Source organism: Neurospora tetraspora, assembly GCF_033439725.1.
Source record: "Neurospora tetraspora strain CBS 560.94 chromosome Unknown B0H65scaffold_3, whole genome shotgun sequence".
In the NCBI taxonomy this organism is placed as follows: domain Eukaryota; kingdom Fungi; phylum Ascomycota; class Sordariomycetes; order Sordariales; family Sordariaceae; genus Neurospora; species Neurospora tetraspora.
The window spans coordinates 880,718-907,276 of NW_026944385.1; the positions used below are offsets into that span (position 1 = coordinate 880,718).

The window sequence follows — 26,559 nt, forward strand, 5'->3', positions numbered from 1 at the left end:
CGGAAGAGCCCTACAGGATGCACGACACCCCCAAATCGCCCCAATTCTCCCGCTCTTCAGCGCATCAGAAGCGTCCGGGTCGATGGCGCACCACTCCGGCCCGTCGCATGCATGTGGTGCCGCCGTGTATCATTTCCACTTCGGTCTCGCAGCGTCGACAGCACCACCACCACCACCACGATACTACAGAGTACCCCAGTCGAATCAGCCTCCTCCGACAGTTCAAGTAATGCCAAATCGATAGTGGTGTTTGGCATAGTGATTTGTATATATGTTTGTATATTTGGTAGCCTGAACCAGTGCGCAGCTGTGATGAGCTTCCCTCTACACCGACCTTCCAAGCTATGAGACTATCAAAAAGGTACTCTGCAGTATCTGTCTATCCGTCCCCTTGGATTCAGCCTTATGCCCTCGGGGTCACGTCGCTATACAGCGGCATCTCCGTACGACATAATCCCATCCTACCCTGCGAGCCTAGTCTGCTATGTAGCTACCTTACCTAGGAACAATGGCCGGCCTACAAGCTCCGCGCCGGCACCGACACCCCACGAAACCATCATCAAGGACCGCGACTTCGCCTTCTTCTGACATGATACTGCCGTCCCTCCGCGTCACCCTAGAGGCCGGCATAGAAGATGAAAGCACCGCCTCCTCCAGGAACCGTTCCGTCTCCCAATAGCTTGGTTACTTCTACCCGGATCACGTTTGACCCTTGAGAGCTTCTTGGCTTCACCATCCCCACAAAGTCTTGCACAGCCCTGTGCGCAGTCAATTCGTGAATCCACTTCATCAATTGGTCGAATGAGCATAGGTCTGGACACAAGACATGATCTCACACCCCTAGAGCTTCGATAAATAAGAACGACACCATTTCTTGAACAAGGCCAATCTGGAGGTAGCCCGTTTCCTGCCTTCATTCCACGGCATCCTGCCCAGACTTGCTCCTGACTGGTAACTTTAGCTTATACCTTTGTTGTCTAACAAAAGTCACACACCAGACCAATACCGCCCAAGCCTTCTTCATGGCTCCGAATCACCATCAGCCAAGGGTAGACCCTGTGAAAGAAGGACTCACCAGCTACGCCGTCGGAGAAAATGATGCTGCCTCGTATCAGGTGCCGACTTCTACATCTAATATGAATCCCTATCCCGAGACACATACCGACGACATCTGGGAAGAAAACGATTACTTTCCAACTGCCTACCATGATCTCACTAGCAAAAACTCACGCGCCTCACTCGCCTCGACATCTAGACGGAGCTCAGCTGCTCCCAGCATCTTTTCGACTGCTGGCCTAAGAATTTCCACTGCCTCGACGGTATACTCGCGGTACTCAGTTCGACAACACTCACTGGACTCGGCGGACCCTAATTTGTCTGCGACACCTTGTAGTTCTGAGAAATGCGATGACGGCTTCAACACCGACGACTACCCACCTCGCTATTATTGCACATTTTGCGACGCCATGTTTGCGTATCCTGGACAGTGGAGGGATCACGAACTCAAGGACCACGACAGACCCGAGGAGCATCTGTGCTCCATTTGCCACGATTCTTTCCCAGAACGGCCATCCCTTGCATCCCATTGTCGAGATGTCCACAACCTTGCTTCTCCCCCAACGACTGAACACATAGTCAAGCTACCAACAAGAGGAGCTTGGGGATGTGGATTCTGCGGTGCCTTTGTGCAGTCACGTCCTGACTACCTAGATCACGTCGGCAGGCACTGCGAAGAAGGCATGCAACGAGCCCATTGGCAGCACTCCTCTGTGATTCGTGGCCTCCTAAAACAGCCAAAGATAGTGGCAGCATGGAATCATTTGGTCTTGAATCACGAGCGGGACCGAGGTACCAAGTTGCATTTTACGTGGGACGAACACACAACCGGACGACACGCGGCCACGGAGGATGATGACGCGCAGAATCCCTCTCGGCTGCAAGATATACTCGAGTTCTTCGCAAATGGCTCTTCGGATCCCCAGAGCATCGCGCAATACGCCTTTAACGTGGCTCAAATAAGGACCGAACAGAACGTCAGCAGCCTCGTCAAGGCGTATTACTCCCATGGCTTGCGCCCGTTGACGGAGAGTCCAGTCGATATCAGTTCATCTCTAGTCGATGGGATGGGCCGCCTAAACCTCGAGCCATCATCGCCCCAAACCAGTGAAATGAATCCGGACAATCCTGTATTGGCCGATTCTTCCCCAATTCCTGTGCCATCGACTAGGGCAGCTTTCACTGCAGCGTTTCCTTCTCAAACCACTGTCGTAGAATCCGGACTATTTGCCGCTTGGGACCCCTACGTTCGCGCCCAATCCAAGGCAAGCCCAATTCGAGAAACGGACATCGCATCGCATCGCACAAGCCCGCCAAACACCACAGAGAGCGCTTCTTTTCCTGTGACCAAGACCAATGTATTTTCACGCTTGAAGTCGAGTCCATCACCAATGGGAAAAGGGCTACGTCGGATAGATAGCGATAGACATCTTGATGCTCTCAAACCTGGAGCTGCGGACTTGGCCCGAGGGGAAGATATTCAACGTCCACGGACTGCTTTGGCCTCAGATTACACCGGACCCCCAACCGCAGTATCTGCGGAACATGGCGTAGAAGCCAGTCAGCAACCCTCCCTTTCAGATGCTTTGCTTGAACTTGCTCCCAGGAACAACGTCGTTCGCAAGGACTGGCTGCTTGTTCCGAAGCCAGGGAGCGGCTCTTCCATTGGGTCGCCGTCTGTCTCGAGCATGCAATCTGGTAACCCTAGGAACAGATTCTTGACCCTTGACGATAGCACTAGTGAACGTGTCTCAGATGACAGTTTATCTGATCCAGACCTCTGGGCAGAACACGACATCAGCAATGACAACAGCAGAGTCTGGAGCAAAGCCTATCAGCAGGCCATCAACACGGTGCTACAACGAACTTGGTTCCAGTATAACCAAAACTGGGATGCATTGATCAGATCATGTGTTGGGAGTGTAGGGAGCAGCAACATCGACAGGATGGATCCATATCGAGCAGGGAAGGCCACCCCGTCTCGGCGAAGGCCGGGTGGAAGCCTCCGACCTCCAAGTTCTCGGCGAACCCCCGACGACGATGACGATGACGACGATGATGACGGCAGTCAGCCCTCGCCTTATGCTTCCAGGCCTGGGTCCGCAACATCGAAGAGATTTGCTTGCCCGTTCCGTAAGCACAATCCAGAAAAGTACAACCGTGTGGATTATGATATTTGCGCGAACAAGGACTGGCCGACCATTCCAAGGCTAAAGTAAATATACCAACCACGATCCCTAGCCCTCGCCCCATGCATGGTACGTCGCTAACACTCTTTGTAGGGAGCATCTCTATCGGAGACACTACAAGATCCATTGTCAACGGTGCAAGCAAACTTTCAGCGATGCGAGACAGCTCACGATTCACGAGATGGCCCCGGAAGCTTGCGAACTCCTCGATGTCAAACCGCCTGGAGACATTACCACATCACAAGAACGGCAGCTCAAGTCCAGGAAGCATACACATCGGCGCCAGAGCGACGAAGAGAAATGGAGAGAGATTTATCGACTGCTGTTCCCCAACGATATTGTGCCGTCACCTTGTGAGTCTTCCTAGGACCTCCGGTCCACAGCGTCCAGACAGACAACTGACCGATGTGTCAACAGATCCCGAATACGCAGAGGATTTCCAGCCTATGGGAGCCGAGTCTCGAAACTTTCTCGAATTCCAACACTACCTGTTGACGGAAATGCCCCGGCTTTTCACGCAAGCGGCCTACGAATACGCCGGGCAACACATACAAGATCAAGTGGTGCTACGGGTTGACGACGTCAACAAGATCATTGAAGATACCCTGCAACAGGCCTACGACACATGGACATTACAAGGACGTCTGCTTCCGCCGAACATCAGCCCATCCATCTCGATGCGCGAGTTCCCGGCTACACCGGCTACACAGGTCGGGCATTCGACTAGCATGCCATCAACAACCTGGTCCGAAACGCCTATGGCTCCTCCACCATATATCCACGAACAGTCAGCTACTCCCTTGTTTCCCAATACCTCTGCTCCGGAATATGCACTCTTCTCGGTCGCATCTGATATGGACAATATGCTTTCCCTCGACGATCTTGACATCACTGTCTCCAACCCGGTTGGGTCTGCACCGAGCTACACGAGCAATGGTTACATGACAACAGGACCAGATGTGCAGTATACTGGTGCTGGTTTCTTTCCTTACGGTACTAATACGGGCGAAAATCAGAATTGGTTCTAAGCCATTTCTGTCGGTACGTGCGGCACAACCCACCAAAGAATTAAGATGATGGCTAGAATAGGAGGAGGGAGACAGGGGCTGTTTCCTATGTTGTCAGCCACAGTAGTCAATTTGCAGATTACCGCTCCTTTAGACTCGGGGCAATCTTGACGGAGCGGCCAGAGCCGGACAAGGTCATTTGCTGTTTCATTTCCAGCTTGTGGTGGTTGGTTTGGATCGAAAGCAGAAACTACATTTCATATTCAATAGACCGTTGGAGAAGCTCATCGCCTTGTCCTCTTTTCCTCAGACATACCGTATAATCCTGGGAAAGTCGGTTTCCAGGTTGCAGGGTTAAAGGTGTCCGGCAACCAAGTACATGCTCTCTGACGGCCGCCGAAAGCATCTGATAGATCTTTAACCCTGCGTTTTCTGCACAGCCTGGAAAACGAGTTTCCCGAGTCTTTACGGTACCATCATGTAACCTGGATTTACCTTGTTTTCCTTGCTCATTTATTATGGAGGCGGTTTCCCACTTTCCGTCCTGCGATAACCTGCTCTATCTCCTATTACCTCTAGGTACTTTATCGACGCATTCCTTGGCCAACACAGCTGCACTGCGATGCAGCGTTACTGCCTAATTAGCCATGGTAGCTGGTAGCTTGCCGCAGCTTCCCAATGTCCTTTGATGCGGAACAGTCTCGCAGACCAAGTTACCTTACCGGGCAGACACAGAGAGCGGGGAACCACGACCAGCGGAAAAATCGAGCCTTCCCGAGATAACACAGCCTGTGAACAAAGCTCTGGCGGCACTTGGCACCAAGAATGGCCGGCTTCTTCCTTCCTTCTTGTTTCCTCTATTATGCACCAGCACCCTTACGGGGGCAAGGTCTTCGTTCCAAATCCTCAATGTCATCGCTGCTTCCACTTTGATTGTCTGTAAGGCTAGGTCTCAATGGCCCACTATCCATTAGAACCTTCAGGGGACAGGGGAAGGCGGGCTTGATTGTCCTGTCTTGGTGGAGGAACACACCCGGTGGTGTTTCTCACCGTACCCGACTCCACTGATGTTTGGGGATGGGGTGGACCTGAGGTGTCGGGAGTCTTTGGCTTCAGTTGGATGGACTGTCAGGAAGTGGCTTGTGCCTGATTTAGAGTGGCCATGTCGGGAGCATCAAGGCTGAATTCAGGCTTGGGAAGTGGCTGGGTCGGATATGGGTCTGCATCTGCAATAGACTGCCTGGTTCTTACCTAGAGGTATAAGTTGATGGCGACTGTTATCATTGCTCTTTCTAGGCCCAGAATCGAGGATGAGCCTCGAGCTGCTTAAGTATTCCGCGCTACTCGTCTTTTGGTTCTCCTTCTTTTCTCTCTTCCACCCGCAACACAATCACACATCTCTATCACCGTCGCCAGTCTTTTTGGACATTAAAGCATCATTTCTGGGCAAGATCCCCTGCATCATTTGAACACGAACCACAACATCATTCTCTCAAACCGTCACCAAGATGAGTGATCAGAATCACTTCCAAGGCAGAAGACGCTCAAGACGCTCCTCCATGTCTGAGTCGCAGATGAGTGATCAAAACCCCTCCCGAAAAAGACGCCCCTCTGCTCCAGCTGCAGCTTCTCCGCGTGGAACAGCGGCAGAGTTGCATATACTTCGCGAGGCAATCCGCAGGGAAGCCCAAGCATTTGGAATGGGCCTCCAGCCAGCAGATGTGAGTGCATATGTACCAACTCATCGTCATCAGCGAGGTCAACCAGCAGCTGACGAATGCACAGCTCGAATCTCCGGATCTTCCTTCGTTCCTTAAATTGACAGAGACCGATGTTGAACACCAGGTTCAGACACTTGTCACAAGGGAGTCGGATATTCGCAGGCTTGTCGAGATGGGAAAGAACACTATCGAGCCAAAATCCACAGAAGTCACCGCCAAGTCAAGCCCAACTACAGGTTCCGTCGTATCAGCAGCATCACCGGCATCGGTCTGCAAATTTTTCCTCCCAGTGAAGGGTCGTCAAGCTACCCCGTTCCCCACAAACTCGGTGGCGTCAGGCTCGCTGGCATCAAGCATTAGGAGTCCTGCGCCTTCGACTCCAAAAGCCATTCATCAGCAAAACCCCATGAATCTTACAGTTCCCGCGACCGCTCCTATGACAGTGACCAGGATCGAACGACCCTCGGGCGCCTTCGCTGAACGTCGCGGCCGTCAAGAGCAGCCCGAAAGATCGAACGCCGTTGAAGGCCTGTTGCCCAGCCTCTTGCCCCAACCCGCTGATGCTCATATGCAGACAGAAACTTCACAGCCCGTCGAGGAATCTCGCCGAGTTCGCTTTGCTGAGGTCGATCAGTCACAGGATAAGACTGTGGTACCGTCCTCGCCCTCAGTTCACGGAACCGAACAATCTCCCGCCGGTGTGAAAACACTCGCCACCGAGTCCGAGGGTGGACCAGCTCCCGTTACCGGAGTCTCAGGTTCCCCTCCGATCGATGACACCGCACCATCTCGTGGAAGTGGGAGTGCATCATCTTCGCGTCCAAGGTCGAGAGCTTCTACCCGTTCTAGAGCAACTTCACAGCTGCTGCCCGGTCCCTTGCCAATGATTCCATCTCCATTAATCTCGGACTCCCTAAACGCAGTCATAAACGTTACGAAGAGATTTCGGGAAGTGACTCAAGCGCTTGGGTTCCGGGATGATGATGCCTTCAAGGTGTGGTGCAAGCGCTGCGTTGAATGGAGTTTTGATGAGTTTTACAAGCCTTATATGAAGGATTGGTCAAACTACGCGCAGCGTCTGAGTAAGGCAGAAGTGGACGAAGCAACCAACATTGGTTGTCGTGCTTTGATTGCTCTGATTAAAGAGGATCAGACTGGGTTTCTTGAAGGGCATTGTGAGTTTGACTTTCCCTCGCCAGGATATGACGCAGTGACTAATCGATATTTGTCCGTACAGTGAATCGCCTTCAGCTTTTTGCGCGTTTTGCTATTGACGTGGTGCACGAAGACGATGACATGCATGCTGAAATCCCTGAGGACAACAGCTTTCTTTGTGAACACCCGTTGGGCAACACGCAAAAAATCCGCGGACTAATTATGTTGGCGGACTTCTTGCTCGACTGCCGTTTTGTGGAGGCGACGACGAGACGTAAGTACTTTGCGGCGTCAGCCAGGGCGAGTGCACGCAGAAACTCTGATGAGGATTCTGTTAAAGACGATGACGATCAGAAAGGCAAAGGCAAAGATGTGATAAGCCCGAGGGAGCACTTTGCGTCTGTGGCGAGGGAGAAGGCACAAGCCTCGTTGATGGATATATCCGGCGGAGAGAAGTGATTGTGGTTGTTTTCATGTTGGCCTTCGTTCGTGTCCGATCTTTCTGCATGTATCATTCAGCAGCGAAGGTTGCAGAGCAATTGGCAGATACAGATGGTTGGGAGAGGATGATGGTTTTAACATACAGTGACGAGCGGGAGAAACTCGAGCGAAGTATAGTCATTTCTAGTATAGCTTAGGAAAACTCTTGCGGTTTCCGAATGAGATGATGATCGTTGATACATCGTCCGACATGATGTGATATCGACATAACATGCCAGCGGGGGTTACACTCGGCTTCAGTCTCGCAGGTCGCTTCTCCAACATTCTCTTGATAGCCGTCATCCTTCCTTGACTGACATGGACAGTAATACGGCGACTGGGAGTTGAAGTAACGCACTTTACCACTTCCTCTTGGTGCATGTTGCGAAATTCGGTCAATGAAGACGCAATTGAGGAGCTGCCACACATTGTCGGCAGATTCAAGATTTGATCAAGAGGTTCTCGATGGGCTTGCGTCTCGAACGTCTTGGTCCTGTGCCTCTCATTGACCAACCTGGAGCATGCATGCCATACCGAGCCAAGCTTGCAACATCATGATGCATAATGCCTGATTAATCATGTCTTTGATCGCGGTTCACAAGAACGGCATGTCGACGGAAAGGTGGGAGGAGGGGAAAGTATAAGTACCAAGTTGAGGTGCGCCGTCGTCACTGTTCAGGGTCGAACTTTCGTCTTTACTTGCAGTTCTTACTGTAGTATTGAGGCACTTAGCAATCCAACTAACAATACGGTACCAAAAGCGACATACAGCACCACGAGCAATCTCAATTACCGATTGAAACTTGGCATCATGTCTTCCACCATCAACACCGTCGCTGTCCTCGGTGTAAGTCACCACCAGACCTCCAACTACCCTTTCTCAGTCTGCACCCGCAAGACCACTCAGCGATCTAACAACACCCTTCCTACTACCCAAATAGGGTACAGGCAACCTAGGCACCCACATAGTCCGCGCCCTCCTAGTCGGCGGTTTCACCGTGACCATCCTCACCCGCCCCGGTTCCACCTCCCCGCGCCCTTCATTCTCCCCGTACACCGTCCCGTTCACCGAAGTCGACTATTCCTCCCCTTCCTCTTTGCGAGATGCATTCCAAGGCCAAGACGCCGTGGTCTCGGTCCTGGCTACCGCTGTGGTGCAAGAGCAAAAGAAGATTATCGATGCGGCCGTCGAGGCCGGGGTGAAGAGATTCGTGCCGAGCGAGTTTGGGGTGAACACGCGCAAGGCAGGGATCGAAAAGACGAGGATTGGGGAGTTGTTGGCGGGGAAGAGGGGGTTTGTCGATTATTTGATTAGTAAAGAGGGAGATGGGATTAGTTGGACTGGGTTGTCGACGGGGTTGTTTTTTGATCCGGTGCATGTATGTGACACTCTCTCGTCGTTCTGAAGGGTTGTGGGATCAAATGGTTGTGGAATGGGAATGGGAATGGGATTGACGGGAGATGCTAACACCATTTTTGTCAATAGGTGTTGTCGAATGGACTTGGTGGAATTGACATTAAGAACGGCAAAGCAACAATCATCGACTCCGGCACCGAACCCTGGCCCGCTTCCTTAAGGTCTCATGTCGGCCGCGCCGTCTCGGAAATCCTGCGCCACCCCGACCTCACCAGGAACCAGTACCTCTCCACGGCCTCGTTCAACGTGTCGCAGAACCAACTGCTCAAAATCGTCGAGGAGCTGACGGGTAAGAAGCTGGAGGTTGCTAATGTCAGCTCGAAGGATATTTTCAAGCAGGGCGAGGAGAAGTTGAAGAGGGGGGATTATAGCGCGTTTGTGGAGTTTTTGAAGGTCCATTTTCTGGCGGATGGGGCGGGGAATGCTCTGGGAGAGGAGGAGAGTGCGAATGAGAAGTTGGGATTGGTGACGGAGGATGTTAGGGCGGTCGTGAAGGGGTATTTGGAGGGGGAGGGGTTGTTGGCTGCTTGAGGGGTGGCACTGACTGTGTGTTTTAGCTGGTTTCCATGGATAGACCATAGTGTACCTAGGAGCTGATAGTCTCCAAGATAATGAACTGATGCTGTTTTCTGTGGATATAGTTGCATTCTAAATATCGAGTGTCTTGATGATGTCTGGTGATGCCGTGATGGTGCGGATCAGCGGATTTCGTTCAACCAGTTGCGGCGTTTGGTTTGGGTGATATGAGCAAAAGGTTGCAACCGAATTCAGCAACAACCAATAGGGATTGTAGTATAGTGGTCAGTACTTCTCGTTGTGGTCAATTCGACATACAACGAATCCGAGAGGACCCCGGTTCGATTCCGGGCAATCCCATCGTTTTGCTGTTTTTGCCTTTACTTTACCTCCTTGCTTTTTGACACGGCCGACAGTTTGTGATGATAACTTTCCAGAACGTCGCTCCTGATATTTTGCATCGAGTATAGTTGAATTCCCAAGGTATTGGAGCAGTGAATGTGTTCCTAAGCAGATGAAGATATTTGCACGGCAAGATGTAAGCATGGTAGTCTGTCCACGGCACCGCACCCTCCAAAGTTCATTCACCAAAACGCCGATTTTAGGGCGTGATCCGTTGGCTTTTTTGGACTTGCTCACCCGGGTGAGAAAGCCTGGTGAACATCGTGATCCGGAAACTCTATCAACACCTTTGTACCCTTTTTCACCCGGTGAGCACGATGTGCATCGGGTGAGCAAAATTAGTCCACTTTTTAAACTTTGAGCCAACCAAATTGCTCGCATCCATCTTCAACATTCTCACCCGGGTTTTCGACGAAGAGGTTGTTCAACACTCGATATGCATCGGTGAGAAAGGGTTCGTGCAACTCGCTCACCCGAAGTACCTTTTTTCCCGGTGAGCAAGTCCAAAAAAAGCCAACGGATCACGCCCTTAAGAAAACATTTGGAGGAAGGTGCAACTCATGCCCGAGTGCACCACCCCGCAATAATCGCGCACATGACTCTTTCGTGTCTTCGTAACTGTTCAGAAAACGAAATAAAGCAGGCGCGTCACGAAGATCGTAGCAAAATGGAAGCGGCCCTCATGGTTGCACTTCAAAAAGTGGTGTACACTATCAGCGAGGCACCGAGCTTGCTGGCTTCGTTGTTAGTGAAGACTTGCCTGCCGGGGACACTCGGTCGACCCGATTGCACCTGCCATTCTTGCCTGCCGCACGTACCTGTTGCAAGCCTGCACCTGCCCAAATGCCCTCTGCAATTGCCGAGCAGCTGCGTCCGTGACGAGACTCCAATGCCTTGTTTGTGTGCAATTTATGCTCGATATCGTCTCTTCCAAGTTTCTTGACATTTGCCTAAATGCCGGTTCAGAGCATCCCCTCTTTGTTACCCAAATCCTGGTGTCACGGTTCTTCCACGCCATGTTCCTGTCCAGCTCTTGATCGGCTCTTGGTCGAGACGACCTCTGCTCGTCCCGTTATTGCCATACGAATGCCACTAGGCATACCTCCTAGGAGCGGACTTGTGATAGTACATACTATCTTCTACCTACTCATTCGTTTAACATCTTTTCCCCTGCTACAAAATTAACCTACTAACCTCCGACGCAACAACGACGCTATCGAATCCATCGAGTCCATCCCGTCCCGACCCAACTTCCACCGCTATCCGCAATCGTCCACTCAAATATACTGCCTAGCTCAACGTAGGACGAACAAGTGGCTATACCCAACCCATATTCTAGTGGATCGAATAATTCTTCTGCCTTCGCCCGGTGCCCATCACCTCGGACAAGCCTGACAAGCCACCCGCGAGGTCGGACTTTGACGTCGGATTAGGCTTGGGGTCCCGGCTCGAGCCCGGAAATTAGCTGCCAGGGCTGCCAAGCGGTAGGAATACCCGTGCCTCGCCCTATAAGGATGGTAATTTTGGTGCTACAATCCAACTGAGCCTCAGATCATCACTCTGACGGGTGTAGAGGCTTATCCTCAGTGCTGACCGGGGAAATCCTTTGGCACCAAAACCCCGGTGACGGAGACACACCAGCATCACGGAGGAAAAGCCGTGTACTTGTCTTTGGTACCGTGATCAACTTGAAGTGTTTGCGTTGTATATCATGGCACACCAACTCCACTCCGCAGAGTACAAAACTCGTCATGACCTTGTGCGAAGGTCTTCTGGTATACAGCAAAAGCACCTTTCCTCGCCTCAACGGGAACTCAAACGAACAGTTCCTCGAGACAAGCCACCAGAACCGACAATGGCCCAAGACATACCCCAAGAAATACCACAAGACGTGGTTGACGACATGACGACACCTACCAAAATCGCGCTCTTCTCCATGCTCGACTCTAGTATTCGCAGCGGAGCATTTCAAGACCCTTTCTACCCAGTGGACGCTGTCGATGGTCCACGCTTCCTCGACACAGAGGCCTGTCTTTGCCAACTTCGACCAGAACCCGTAAAGGGCGGCACGGTATGGTGGCAGTGTGTTGGAAACCAGTTCACCATAACAGACACGGGAGGAAAGTGGTTCCAAGCTAAGAATGTTGATGGACTCAAGCTCGACACCAACAGCACTCTGGGTCCCATTTACGATGCATCATATCCTCCAGACTCGGCAGAAGGGTTCGAATGGGATGACAACCAGCAACAACTTACGATAACGGGAGATCGGACACCAGGTCTCAGTGTGTGGGATACCGCCTGCACAGCGGAGAACAACACCCTCTTCTCGACCACACTTTATCGTGCGGCCGCCGAGAAGCAGGCCAACCAGACACCGGTCGATGCGGCACCGTGCTGGAGACCCGGAGCGATTCCCATCCAAATACAGGACTATAAAGACTGGCAAGAGCATGGGTGTAAAGATGGGTTCCTTTGTACGTTGATCCCGATGCCCTCCCTCACCTCTCCCTTGTCGACTCCCAGGCAAAGACTAACACGCTACTCACAGGTTCAAACAACACCGTCAACTCACTACCACAGTACTGTCCTCCCGTCACCGAATGCCAGCTTGCCAGACTAGGGGGCATCGCCTGCGAACTGAATGGCGCCAGTATCGGCATGGGTCCTTTTGAGCCCGTCGTCTGCCAGGCTGGATGGTACTGCCCTCGGGAAGAAAAGGGGATGGTCACCCTCAAGTGTCCATCTGGCCATTACTGCCAGGCGGGCGCAGTTACACCCACGCCATGCGCGGTTGGGAGCTGGTGCCCAGAAGGGTCTCTGTTTGAACGTTATCTTATCCCCATTGTCCTTGTCATAGTTATTGACGTCATCCTTGGTATGGTCGATCTCGGTATCCGCAAGAGACGCCGCAACGCGTCCTCCGGAGCCATTCAACAGGACAGCTACGTAGCTGTCATTGGCGGCTACAAGCAGGTTGCGGAGGAACGCCATGAGGAAGTCGACTATGAGACGGCACTGCGGAGACGAACCAAGCGTCAAGACACCTTTAGGGGTCTCGGCGATCAGATACACGAGCAAGCGCCTCCTCTTCGTCGTGAAAAGACCGTCCGCCACCACCTTGACCCAGATATATCGCCTTCTGCCAGAGCCTTCGTCGACTCGATGCGCAGAGCCACTTCTGCTTCCGAGTTTGGTCTGTCGTTTGGCTACAATCAACTGACCTTTGCACTCAAGAACAGCAAGAGGCCAATTCTCCAGAACGTCACTGGATCTATCAACAGCGGAAGCCTTACGGCAGTAATGGGTGGCTCAGGCGATGGCAAGTCAACCTTCATCAACGTTCTCATGGGCAAGACGCAGTACACTAAAGGCAGCGTCACCGTCAACAACATCCCTGGGGAGCTCAAGCAGTACAAGAAGCTTATTGGTTACGTGCCTCAGGACGATATTGTCTTGCCTGAGCTCACCGTCTATGAGAACATCATGCACTCGGCCAAGATTCGGTTGCCGCGTACCTGGAGCAAATCCGACATCGAAACTCATGTTAACGCCGTTATCGACTGTCTGGAACTCTCCCACGTACGTGACAGCTTGGTTGGCAGCGTTGGGAAGCCTGTCATTAGCGGTGGTCAGCGCAAGCGTGTGAGCATCGGTATGGAGTTGGCGGCTGCTCCCATGGCCATCTTCCTGGACGAGCCAACCTCCGGTCTCGATGCGACTTCAGCGAGGTCCATAATGAGTACACTCAAGGCTCTTGGAAGACTCGGTATTACCGTTATAGTCATCATCCATCAGCCGCGAGTGGAAATCTTTGAGATGTTGGACGACATGATCCTCCTAGGAAATGGACAACAGATCTACGAAGGGCCTCAGAGTCAAGCCAAGACCTTCTTCGAGCAGATGGGTTTTGTGTTCCCTCCTGGAGCCAACTGCAGCGACGTCATTACCGACATCATCACAGGAAACGGTCGGCCGTACAAGAAGGACGGAGATGTATCCAAAGAAGCTCTCATTGGCCACTGGGCTAAAGGCTCCAGGGTGAGCATCCTCACTGAAGAAGACGAGGACAGGTCCTGGCAACGTGCCCACTCCCGAAACCCCTCTGACACCACCCTTGTCGGTAATGAAAGCAGCGACACCGACACATCCCGCCACAATCGATCTTCTCTTATGTCCATCAGCAAGCTCAAAGCTATCTTGAAGGATCGCGGCGCTCCTCGTTGGCGACAAACCCTGCTATGTCTATCCCGCTCTATCCTTCAGCAATACCGTGCCCGCTCCAACTATTGGTTCGAAATGGGTCTCAACGCGCTTGCCGGCTCCTTGCTCGGTCTTGCCCAACAGCCGAAGAATGGCGCCTTTTTCCGAGGCCAGTACCACAAACCATACGAAATCCTGTCTCTCAAAGCAGACTATGCCGCGGCCCCGCAGATGGAAATGCTCAACACGTTGGCCATTGCCTTTTCCAGTGCCGCGCCAGGTGTCAAGGTCTTCTCCGAGGAGATACTCGTGTACCGTCGTGAGGCAGAGGCCGGGCACTCTCGAGTGGCATACTTCTTTGCAAAGACGGTCAGTGTCCTTCCAAGGATGACACTGGCTTGCTTACACTTCTCTGCCCCGTTGTTTTTGGTGAGCGTGCCTGTCATTCCGTTCTGGACGGCGTTCTTGGCCAACTTGCTGTATATGTATTGCATCTACGGGCTGGCTAGCTGCCTGAGCATGGTGGTGAGACGGAAGGATGCGCCACTGGCTGCGACGATGTTCATTATCATTGTCGGCATCTTGAGCGGTGCGGCGCCGAGCTTGAAGCAGGCCAAGGAGTGGCACGTTGAATGGCTGTGGAGGGCCGGGCCGGGCGTGTGGCTCGGTGAGCTGTACTTCGGCCAGTTGGTCAGGCCGTTTGGGTATCTGTATGATGTCCAAATTGCTTCTGAAGAGACGGGATATGAACTGGATCGGAAGTGGCCCAACATCCTGGTCATGCTGGGCATTGGGACGGTGCATAGGTTGTTGGCTTTTGTAGGGTTGATTTGGGGTGGGAAGTTGAGGGTATGATGGGTGATCAAGGCATGGAGGAGGGAGTCTTACATTTCTCATGAACAACTGACACAACGCTGTGTTACCGTTATGCTTCAACTCTCTCGATGGTCCATCTCCCGCTCGTGTAATGTCTCTTGGGTCTGACAGAAAGCCAAAACAGGCACCGCCTGAAGCTGCACAGCAGTCAACTTTGCGGTGGAATTTGTAAGGCTCGGAACTAGTATGCCGTATGACCGGCGTTCCCTTCAAATGCTGGGTTGCTCCTCGAGAGCCACTGAAAGCTTGGGTGGAAATTATCAAGGTGTGGCTTCAAACTGAAGCTCAACGGTAATCACAACACAGTGTCAGTCACGACGTCAAGAAGTTGACGTCTTACTCTGTCAAAAAGTACAACCAATACGACAGGAATGTCGGTAACTGCCGCGCCAACAACGGTCGCTCGTTACATCCCGTGCCGAAAAGCGGCTGTGGCTGATGAGGCTCACAGGCGGTCTATCCCTATACGTATTATGTACTGTTTTATGCTGCCCCGCCGATTCAAGACCAAAGTGGCTTCCAGAAATTTAATATGCCTCTCTTCTCTTTCTGACAGATGGTCGACTGTCGGAGTTGGTGATAAAGGGGTGGTAAGAAGGGGAGGAGGGAAGACCGGAAACGTGATAGGGGGCAAGGAGACGCAATTCTTGATGTAAAGCATGAGCTGAACGAGTATGGGGTTAAGGGTGTGAAATGGAAGCACCGAAAGTCAAGAAGAAGATTACATAGATGAGGATACTGTGATGATGATGGGTGAGGGGTAAGGCTGACTTCTGGGGCGGGCAAGGGAGGGGTTGACGGTGAGGTTGAGGCGGGGGCCGCGGGGGAGGGACTAAGAGAGTGACGTTTTGGGGAGATCCCTTCTTTTGGCAAGAACGATTTCGTAATCTTCAAGCTTGGGCTGTACTAATCTGGGAGTCATGAGTTGAAGGCAACAGCAGTCAACCGCTTTGTCGCTTGATCGTGACTTCTCCGAGACATGTGCATGGTGGCAAGAACAAAAGCTTTAGCTGCATATCAAAAGGCCTCATCGGTGACCAATGAACTAGAATCGCGCTGAAAAGGGTTGCATTGGCCCTATTGTTAGGCGTCTCAGTGGCAGTGATTGGGCAGCTTTTGGATAGCACTTTCACTGCAACACTAATAACGCCGAGGAGGAAGGCATGCAAGCTTTGAGAAGTGCAGCAGCTCGCAGCTCCTCTTCCTCCAGATATGAACTTTTCTTCGTGAAAGCTTTGCCTCATGTTCGAAGAACCCAGGAGCTCACCACATCAAACTCACACCGGAAATGTCGACAGACCACGCCACGGAGCTCGTCAATGCTCTCAAAGATATCAAGGACACCCTAGCTGCACAAACCGAGCACCTCAAGACAAACTCGTTGCTGCTCCAAGCGCTTCTAGAACTGAATCAGAAGGAAGCGGGAAAGAGGTTGGCCGCGGTGCAACCGAAGAACAAGGACGCACCAAAGCCTCCGGACGTTGAAGCCAAGGCCCATCAGGACAGTAAGTACTTCAGTTTCCTACTCCTACGTATCGATCAAGCTCTGGTCTAACTTTGGCGTTGGGCAGGTGGTAAACTGGAACAGCCTGGAGAAACAACACCCCCTCTCTACGCCAAGGCAGAACCCGATCTCATACCAAAATGGGAAGTGCGTCCAGAGTGGAAACTGCGGGACAGTTACGTACTGCGTCTCAAAAAAGAACAAAAGGGGTATCACATCGATGATCACTTGTTCACAACACCGCGACCTCTCGACCCTCTACTGCACCAGCCTGGTGAATATCTGGGATCGAGCTGGCCAGAATATTTTCATGTGCCCTATTCCTTTAGCATGACAGGACGAGTAAAGGCTTGGAAAAACCCAGACAAAGGCAGCGCAGAAAGCATGGGACTCGGGGATTATGCTGACATTATAATAGACGTTTTGAACAACTTGTATTCTGTACCCACAGACGCAAGGCTTCCCCTTGGCTTTGAGCCGCTGTCACTCCGGCGCATGAGAAGCACGAGCGAACTGGATGACTAGTTGACTACCTCATTAAGGCAACTCAGTTTCTGGAAAACTTACACAAGGCTGCTGGGACTTTCATAATATGGGATTATGACGCTTATGGTGACCACTTCTGCTACTACCCGTCAGATATGATGTGGAGTGACAGAGATGAACTGTTTGACCTGTTCCCCGTTACATACAACTCCATTCGATGGCACCGTTACAATGAGCACCGGCGCATTGACAGATATTACAAGTTGATTCCCGAAGACATATACCTGGAGTTTTTCAAGTTACTGACGACCCGAGAACATTGGTATGCCAGCGATTGGGCTACACGTGCCCGGAAATGGCTTGGTGACGGTGTATCTGCGCACCTTGATAACAACCCCCAAACAACTAGGTATGTTCTCACGCTCGACGAAAAGGACATGGACGAGGAACAACAGGACCGGCGGATGATCATTAACAAGACCAAGAAAAGTCCAGTACTGATTCAAGCCCTTCCTTCAGGCCCTGGTATCGCTTAATAGACGTCAATGGACTGGAGCGCATTGACGGGCCTGACGTCAGCGGTCCCCGCAATTCAAGACTAGTGATTCAATTCAAATCCAGTCAGAATTATCCAATTCAAGTTGGGCTCAGGGAGTCAAGTGTAATTCAATCGTAACCCCGTATTATCTTGGCTAAATTGTTTCGTCATATAGGTGAGGTGTTGCTCGTACACATGCGGTTGCCGTGGTTTTGCTGTAGAATCTAACTACTTCAATGCAGGTAACAACCTCCCGCCTGCTTCTAGAAACGTACGTTCGGGCCTCGGGTCAGTGCGTGACGATATTTCGAATGTCAACGAAGGTTTGGAGGTTCGTATGTGGTGCCGGCGGTCCGGAAGTACTATCCGCCGATGTAATTCAAGATATCAATTCAATGCAATTTCAGATTTAACCAATTCAATTCTGGCATTTTTACGCAAGATAAAACAATTTGAGACCCATCTTGAATTATCTTATCTTATAACGACCGCTGCCTGACGTTGCTCACAATTTCGTCCACTTCCTCTTTTCCAATTCTACGCCTGGAATGGACCTTAAATTCCAAAAAACAGGCCTCTCGCTAGCAGGTCATCTGGAGCTGGCTGTCACACAACACCTGAAAGCTGACCCTCTTTGGGGGACTGCGATCACCGCGAACGGACAATGGGACACGTTTCATATCTCGTGGTATCGCGTGTCTCCAAAACCTTACAAATCTTGCTGGGGATACGGCCCTCTATATTTAGAGGAAGGGTACTTTCTCAGCCGTCAATCATTCAGTGTCACATATACTGTTCAAACTTCGATACGGCTGACACTGCGGCAGGGTCTGGGCCATACTGGACCATGCTCGTTCTGCCTCCGCCTGAATTTTATGTCCTTCCAGAGGAACCCGGAGATAACTTTTGGAACTCATCAGTCAGTCTGCGAACTGGGATATTGGAGTTTATCGACCGTGTCTTGGGCCGCGCGGCAAAGGAATGGGCAGAACTCGATCCTTATTTCGATCGTCTTGATGCCAAGCGTGAGCTCATCTTTAACCCGGAGCAACACGACAGCCTTCTCTTTGACGACAGACACTTCTCTCAATCAAGACTCTACTTCTGGGCCATCAACAGTCTTGGCAGATTTATCCAGGATATAAACGTTACGATCGAACGGTGGGAGAGATTTTGGGATGAGAACAAATGGGATATTCACAGAAGCGAACGGCACCTAGTGGACAAGCAGGACAAAACCAAAGGAAAGCTACGCATTGGCGACAAATCCGTTGATGACTTTTATGCTTCGATTCTTTTACGGATCCAAAGCTTAAAGAATACTCGACAGAGATTCGAATCTAGGAGACAGAAGATCATCGAGTACAGAGACGGGGTAAGTAACATTGTCCCTGCTCACGCACTGAAGAAGACTTTCTCTCGCAAGCATCACATGTCTGACATCTGGATCTCCCCTTCATTGAACACTATCTACACACCGTAACTCGATGCGGCATTTCACTAATCCGAGACTTAGCTTTTCAATGCCAGCAGTGTCATCGAGACCCGGGAAGCAACGAGACTGAGCCAAAATGTTAAGCTATTGACCTTTGTCAGTATCTTCTACCTCCCGCTGGGCTTTTGCATGTCGATGTGGAGTATCAATGAAGACTACAACGCCACCAACCTCGTCATTGTCACCATTTGCATCGGGCTGGCAACCTATGCGGTGGTTGCGAACCTTGAGACAACCGTGCGTGCCCTCCAACGCGGTGTCTCACTGCTATTCAACACACCTAGGCAGCGTCTTGTAAAGAAGATGATGGAGGAGAGGGACACACGGTGGAGATTCCTCGGCGAGGAAATGTCAAAGGTACCATTGAGCAGGGAGGACGCAAAGCCAAGCGAGTGGCTCATCTTTGGGTACTGGTGTACGACCATCTACCGCAGCTTTAAGAGCCTTCGCGAAACGAAACAAGAACGCGTTGAAGAAAACGAAAAACCCGCGGAAGAGCCTCAAGAGTACTGGCTTACGAGCATCTACCACAGCTTACAGAGCCGAAAAGAGAAACCCGCGGAAATTCATCAACGTGATCATGCAGACGAACGCAAAGCGCAGACGGAATATATGAGGATTATGCTTGCTAGAAGCAAAGAAAGATGGGAAAGATACGAAAGAGGAAGGCGGAGCCTAATACCCGAAGATCAGAAATCTGGTGAGGTGAAAGTCACAGAGGAGACAGTAAGTGAAACTTTGTCCACCCACACCATACACTTCTTGCAGTTCCTTTTTTGGGGCTGCGCCCAACGGGACAAGACCTCCTCGTATACTCTGCCTGCGTCTAACACACAAAACCTCATCACAGACCCCGACAGAGAACCAGAGTCCTAGATTGGAAGTGTAAGAAGGGATTTCATGAACGACCTTGGTCGAATCACTATTAACGTGCTTTATAGGGCGATTGCGCGATTGGAACGAGATCTACATCGTCTCCAATAGAAATATATCAGAGAGAAATCTCTAAAAACGGCACAGCTTCCTCTTGCTCCAACCGAGACACCCTGACGCAGCGGAAGAGCAGACTGATGATCCTCATGCCTCCAATACCACGAATGGATTCCGAACAAGGGCTAAGAAGTGGTTTTCCGGGAATAAGAATGTTGAGGGGAGGGGATCAAACGTCTGATTACAAGACTTGGGGGGTTTTTCCGCTGGATAGAGAAGCCTGTTCTTCAAGTGGTTAGATAGCGGTTTAAGACTTTCCCCACCCGGAGCAGCCTTCCATTGACTTGATAAGCTGCTGATTGGAGTTATACAAGCACATACGGCCATAGATGGTGGAAAACTCGGGATCCCGTCCGCTCTCCCATAGATAAGCCACCAATCGGTGGCTTATCTATGGGAGCCGTTTTTTTGTAGATTTCAATAGGGGTTTGGATGACTCAGCCAAAAACGCCGCCCCCGTTTCTTCAGGGGTTTGGATGACAGCCAAAACCGCCGCCGCCGTTTCTTGAACCGTTTTCCATTGCCTTCGCCGTCGAGTGCACCGTTCCACTTACGCCAAGCCCAGCTGAGTGGGCTAGGCATATATCTACCGAGCGTCGATTTTGGACTTCTTTTGGGTGAAACATAAGTTACAGCCGAAGGTGATGACGGTTCTGATCAAGCTGTGGAATTTTCTGGTTAGTAAGAGGGGGCCTATGAGTATTACGACTACGCCGGAGGAGTATCGGCAGAGGTTTTTGAGGATGTGTAGGAGTTATGTGGAGGTGGTAGAGGACTCGAGTAAGTGAGCAGGGGAGGTATGGTTGTGCTTGAAGTTTGCGTGAGCAGAGATACCCATTGACTTTCTTCCTCTACGATTTTCCTGATGGTCATCGTGTTTGTGTTACTCTCAGGCTATTCACTAGGTGGACATAATGTCATTGCCGTTGGACTTAATCATATCTATCATTCACGGCACATCCCAGATTTCAATTCCAACTTTACATTTGCATTTACAGGTTTTTTTGACTAGGAGGCTCCCGTTGAGGAAAGTGCGAGATGTGTCAAGCGCTCACTGTCCCTGGCGGATACCGTTGTGCCCACCTTCGCCACCATAATGAGATTGAAGTCTGCGGTGCTAATGAACTTGGGAGCGGAAGGTACCGGTGGAACCTTGGATGTTGCATTGAGTCGTCCCCGTAGAGCGAGAGCAACCATATCATCACTGATCATCCACCTACGGCACCGTTCCACTTACGCCAAGCCCAGCTGAGTGGGCTAGGCATACACTACACAAGGTGCTTACCCCTGCCATTTACTCCTGACACCTTCTCAGAAGGGGGAGGTTTTAAGGGATGGCGGCCCATCTCACTCCTGTCTTGCCTTGGGAAAGGCATCGAACGCCTTATTGGTAGGCGGATCGCTTGGACGGCTATTTCTAACGGGGTCTTAAATCCCAGCAGGCTGGTGCCCTCCCAAGGCGTTCGGCTGTTGACATTGTGGAAGCGCTGGTTCACGATATCGAAGCTATACTCGACAAGGGACTCGTTGCTGCATTAGTAGCTGTGGATGTCAAAGGTGCCTTTGACGTCGTCTTAGTAAATAGGCTAGTCTTACGCTTGCGGGAGCAAGGGTGGCCAGACTGCGTGGTCCGCTGGGTTAAGTCTTTTATGACGGACCGCATGGCTTGCGTTCGATACCCGGGGGTGACTACTCATATGCGTCGCCTTAGATGCGGGCTCCCCCAGGGCTCACCAGCTTCGCCAATCATCTACCTGCTCTACACAGAGCCAGTACATCGCCTCGGGGAGAGCGAAGCGCAGCATTTTGGATATGCAGACGACTGTGCAGTCCTTATCACTGGCTCTTCGAACGAGGAGGTTGCAAGGAAGGCCCAACGAGAGTTGAATGCCATGGTCCGATGGGGAGTAGACAACGCTGTCGATTTCTCCCCGGACAAGACCGAAATCCAGTTTTTCTCCAGGAAAAGACTCACTGCGCCTTTTCCGACCATTACGCACGGAGGAGTCGAGGTGGCTGCACAGCCGGCAATGCGTTGGCTGGGGATTTGGCTCCACAGCAAGCTGAACTGGAAGCATCACATTGAGCACAGGCTCGCCTCCGCTAAGCAGGTGGTCCGCCACATACGCGGTCTCAATAGAGTCTACCACGGCGCCCCTCCAGGCTCCATGGTGAAAGCTATGAAGGCTGTCGTCCTGCCAAAGGCCCTATTTGGCTCTGAAATCTGGTGGCCAGGCCATAAGAAGCACGCCCTACACCGTAAACAAGGGGAGTTTCCGCTTATTAACAACGGACTGGCGGACCTCGTCCATAAAGTCCAGACGGCGGTGAACATGGCCATCCGCGCCAGCTTACCGGTGTGGAGAACGACGCGCCTTGCCATTCTCTACCGCGAAGCTAGCCTGCCCCCCGCCCCCCTTCTTCTGGAAGCGGCCCGCCGGCGGCACGCCGTGCGCCTCCTCGCCTTAGATCCCGCCCACCCGCTTGTCCCGCGTCTTTCAAAATCTCGGGTCACGCCGCACGGCCTACCTCGCCGCCCTACAACGCTACAAACGGCTGCCCAACTCGCCTTGCCTTTCCCGCGGCCGATTCTATAGCCGCCCGTCTATAACGGAGACACTCACAAGGATCCAGCGCCCACGTCTAAGGACAGGGCTGCCAAGGATTTCAAAGAATGGCTTCTCCGGCTAGATCCCTCGGATATCGTTGTTTACACCGACGGCTCTATGATAGCTAAGCAGATGGGCCTTCCAGCGCACGCGGAGGACCCGGACGCTGAAGATGAAAGACCAGAGGGCGAGTGCGTAGGCTTTGGCTACGTAATCTTCCAGGGGCAGACAGAACTTGGCCGCGGATGCGGTCAATTAGAATATGCAGAAGTCTTTGATGCGGAGGCAGAAGGGGCGCGATATGGTCTCAAGGCCGCGGTAGCGCTCTTTCCGGAGGCACAGGCCCGGCCACGCATTACGGTATGCCTCGATAACACGTCCGTCATTAGAGGACTCCGGGGAACCCAAGCTGCGTCGTCACAAGCGGCTTTCCTCGATTTCCGGGCCACCTGCAAGGGCTATGGCCCCAGTCTGGTGGGCGTCCGCTGGGTTCCTGGCCACAAGGGCATCACGGGCAACGAGATTGCTGACGAGCTCGCTAAAGCGGGCGCGAATGGGGTAGAGGTAGTCAATGAAGGCTTGGCTACCTTTGCGCATTCAAGGCGGCTTGCTAAGAGGGAGGCGCGTACGGATTTCAAGGCATGGTGGGCCGCGAACAAGCCAGAGTCTTATACAAACTACCGGCTGGGGGTCTCTATCAAGCCTAACGACGAACTAAAAGAGTTGGACAGACGCTCTTTACACCATCTCCTCGCGGCCAGGTCTGGCCACGGTGATTTCAAGGACTACCACGAGCGCTTTGAGCACGAGGACGCCCTGCTGACATGCTTCTGTGGAAGCTGGAAGAATCCCTTCCATCCCTTCTTCTGCAGGAAAGCGTACGCAGTCTCCCCAGTCACAGGCGAGGCGACTACGCCGGAGAATCTCTCCCTTGCTATCGGTATCTACTGGCAACGATTTATTGCCAGAATACAGACCTCGCACTTCTTTTCGTGGACTTGCACAAGGAAAGCTTGGCGCCAGACACTCTGGCAAAAGCACATTGACGACGGAGGCACCGCTAACGACCTTACCGGATTCCTACGGGACGAAGGGATAGAAGTTGGCCAAGGCCATGAGATCGAGGAGGTTACGGCGGATTTGGACAGGCTGGTCCATCGAGTTAGACGGCGGGAGGAAGCCGTGCGGGACGACAGCTTTTGTTGTTGTTGTTGTTATTTTTAACGTCTACTTCCGCCTCCCGTAGGGCATGAGACGTGCCACATCGGTGAATCTAGCGTACAAAAATTGTCTACCAAAACCATTAATCCGAGAGCAACCTGAGGCCTATTGCCAGTGTAAATCACGTGTTGCCCATGGCGTAGACGCGGCCCAACACCCAATTGATTGCCCAGTGAGCAAGCCGCCAGTATATGGCGGGACCCGTAGAACAAAGGAAAAGAAGTGGTTCGCGCAGGCACTCGCAAAAGGAGAATGAAGGGATGGAATAGTCTTGCCTCCTCGTAATAGAACATCATCTCAATATCAGTAGAAGATGCTAGAATTTGTAAGATTCTTATAAATTAGCTTATCCTCCCATACCCTTCTGATAGCACGCTAGAAAAATGAAATAGAGGGAAAGTAATTGGGAGAGACTTAGAATACATTATATGTCTCGCGAGAAACCGATAAATGAAACCTGTCCCGTTGCGCTGCCGATGAATATTATCCGCTCTTGGAAGACAGAGCTTTGGGCTCGGCGTTCTGGTGGCAGCCAGAGTACATTCCGGCCGTTGCAAGTAATCCAAGACCTATTTGGTCCTAAGTTATAGCTATGTCTCTCTGGATTATCAAGCACAATTTGGCTTTCGGTAGTCATTGTAGCTATATCAATATGTCCAACATCGGTAAGTAAATAACGGTTAGTATGGTCAAACGATATGTACTCTACTATAGTGCTGATATTAATCTTTTGGACGCAGCTCCCCGACGCCGCATCCCAAATCTTGATAGTGTAATCGCGCGCACCGGATGCGAGCCGTTGGCCATCGGGCGAAAATGCCACTGAGCGAACCGAACCGCTATGGCCTTCTAAGGTTTGGAGACAGCTCCCCGACGCCGTATCCCAGATCTTGATAATGTGATCGCGCGCACCGGATGCGAGCCGTTGGCCATCGGGCGAAAATGCTACTGACCAAACCCAACCGCTATGGCCTTCTAAGGTTTGGAGGCATGCGTTCCAATCTGATTCTATAGCCGGCTTACTTCGAATCCAGTCAGGTTCTTCTGCTTTGAAGTTGCTCTTTATTAAGCTGCTGGACGGAGCAAACACAAGCGCTGATATATAAGCTTGAAGCGGAGCTTGCTCTATTATCCATCTATAAGATAGAATAAATCGGTGAGCATCCCGAACAAGTTTTGTTAACTGCCACTGATCATTGCCACCCTATATCTTTAAGTTAGATCGAGTTTCCGGTGCACAGTTAGTCTCATACTTACTAGCAGGTCCTTGAGCTTTCTAATAGCAACAACGCCCGCAGGCATAGCTTGGAATAGACTTAGAGCTTCCAGCCAGTAAAGGTACTTCGTCTTGAGGAATGTATAGATAATCCCGTTGTCCTGTAAAAGATCATTCCGGTTTGTGTTTGTACTGGAAACCAAGTCGCACAGGTGATCAACCCAGTAGATGCACGAGTACCGCACCGTCGCTAGCGGGTCCGGATCCGGTACTTGGACCTTGTCGCTCGGAAATCCTGGTGCCCTTAAGTTGTATATATCGCGTCGCAGTATTGTAGACATGGCTTCAAGTGACCTCAGGAAGATAATATAGTGCACATCTTCTTTCCCTTTAGGGAAGATCCAGTCGAAAGCCTCTTGAGAAGCTTGGTTACTAGCTTTATCAGAAGCATTGCCCAATAGAAAGTCCTTGGCTGATTGGTGGACAAAATAAACAGTCTGGTCTCGAAGAGTCAAAAACGAGCCGCAAAGCCCTATAAGCTCTTCCAGTGACTGCGGATCATCTGAGATATCGTCTGACATCTCCACGAGAGTGGTCAGTTCTTGAAGGCTGATGGGTCGGCGAACGATAGAGGAGACGGCAAGAATTTGCCTACACAGATCCGCATAATCGGCCTGAGTAATCTGCTCCATCATCCGCGCATACAGGGAATCCAACCCGGGGGGGAATGCCCGTAACTTTGTTAGTGTCTGCCACCTCCGAACGCTCGGGTCCGCAAGTACTTGGCAGACCAAGGCCACCCAAAGAAAAGTCCCATTCGCGTTAGAAGAGAGATAGTCATGTACAACCGTCTGCATTGTGCTGTCATACTGTTTCCGCCGCGACAAGTGAAGGACCTTGTGGCGGATATATGCACTGACGGCAGTGGTGACGGATTCGGTGTTTAGCTCGAGGCTGAGTCTGGACTGTTGCGCAACGATCGCCAACTGTTCTTCGATCTGCACCCAGTTACGACTAGATACAAGCCACTTGACACGAGCAGACACAGATGATATCTGGACGATCAACTTGAGAAGCTGCAGTTGGTCTGTCACACATTCGTCCAGAGCATCAATCACCAGATAGGTGACCTTCAAGTTCGGGTCTTCTAGCATTTGGCATAAAACCTTAGACAGGACGATCCATGCCATTGCGTCATCAGAAGGGTATGTGTTCTCCGGTAGATGTGAGAGCAGGCGTGGTTGCCGGTGGGCAAGTAGATAGATTAAGCCTCGTAGCACGGCAGTTGCGTTATTGATGCGCGAGTCGGTAGCTTGGCAGAAGAAATACGCCAAGTTGCCGCCGTCAGCAGTAACACGCCGCTCTAGCTCGTTGATAATACCGCATAGCAACATAGTCTTGCCTTTGCCTGGATTTCCCTTGATCCAGAGCAGGCGACTCTCCTGCAGCTGGCGCCATCGGTTGAAGTCGGGGTTGTC

At 51.7% G+C, this 26,559-nt stretch overlaps 5 protein-coding genes and 1 non-coding gene across 6 annotated transcripts; all 6 read left to right on the forward strand.

Annotated features, from left to right (window-relative positions):
- Positions 1 to 805: 805 nt before the first annotated feature.
- On the forward strand, positions 806 to 4,607 carry B0H65DRAFT_150900 (uncharacterized protein). The gene is made up of 3 exons (XM_062821080.1): positions 806 to 3,271; positions 3,339 to 3,598; positions 3,663 to 4,607. The coding sequence occupies exons 1-3, from the start codon at positions 1,023 to 1,025 to the stop codon at positions 4,271 to 4,273; spliced, it is 3,120 nt and encodes a 1,039-aa protein (XP_062682643.1). The 5' UTR covers positions 806 to 1,022; the 3' UTR covers positions 4,274 to 4,607.
- Positions 4,608 to 5,826: 1,219 nt separating this feature from the next.
- B0H65DRAFT_424841 (uncharacterized protein) lies at positions 5,827 to 7,587 on the forward strand (the record flags this gene model as incomplete). Its single annotated transcript, XM_062824533.1, has 4 exons — positions 5,827 to 5,973; positions 6,038 to 6,335; positions 6,585 to 7,148; positions 7,211 to 7,587. The coding sequence occupies 4 exons, from the start codon at positions 5,827 to 5,829 to the stop codon at positions 7,585 to 7,587; spliced, it is 1,386 nt and encodes a 461-aa protein (XP_062682644.1).
- A 722-nt stretch (positions 7,588 to 8,309) lies between these two features.
- B0H65DRAFT_556982 (uncharacterized protein) lies at positions 8,310 to 9,556 on the forward strand (the record flags this gene model as incomplete). The annotated part of the gene is made up of 3 exons (XM_062830071.1): positions 8,310 to 8,455; positions 8,550 to 8,987; positions 9,095 to 9,556. The coding sequence occupies exons 1-3, from the start codon at positions 8,420 to 8,422 to the stop codon at positions 9,554 to 9,556; spliced, it is 936 nt and encodes a 311-aa protein (XP_062682645.1). The 5' UTR covers positions 8,310 to 8,419.
- A 252-nt stretch (positions 9,557 to 9,808) lies between these two features.
- Positions 9,809 to 9,901, forward strand: B0H65DRAFT_t154. The gene has a single exon. It is a non-coding gene; the product is annotated as a tRNA-His (tRNA).
- Positions 9,902 to 11,798: 1,897 nt separating this feature from the next.
- B0H65DRAFT_422754 (uncharacterized protein) lies at positions 11,799 to 15,001 on the forward strand (the record flags this gene model as incomplete). The annotated part of the gene is made up of 2 exons (XM_062824418.1): positions 11,799 to 12,420; positions 12,495 to 15,001. The coding sequence occupies 2 exons, from the start codon at positions 11,799 to 11,801 to the stop codon at positions 14,999 to 15,001; spliced, it is 3,129 nt and encodes a 1,042-aa protein (XP_062682646.1).
- Positions 15,002 to 16,199: 1,198 nt separating this feature from the next.
- B0H65DRAFT_556984 (uncharacterized protein) lies at positions 16,200 to 19,661 on the forward strand (the record flags this gene model as incomplete). The annotated part of the gene is made up of 8 exons (XM_062830072.1): positions 16,200 to 16,527; positions 16,594 to 16,967; positions 17,069 to 17,375; positions 17,492 to 17,593; positions 18,124 to 18,332; positions 18,440 to 18,925; positions 19,067 to 19,551; positions 19,586 to 19,661. The coding sequence occupies exons 1-8, from the start codon at positions 16,311 to 16,313 to the stop codon at positions 19,659 to 19,661; spliced, it is 2,256 nt and encodes a 751-aa protein (XP_062682647.1). The 5' UTR covers positions 16,200 to 16,310.
- Between the last annotated feature and the right edge of the window lie 6,898 nt (positions 19,662 to 26,559).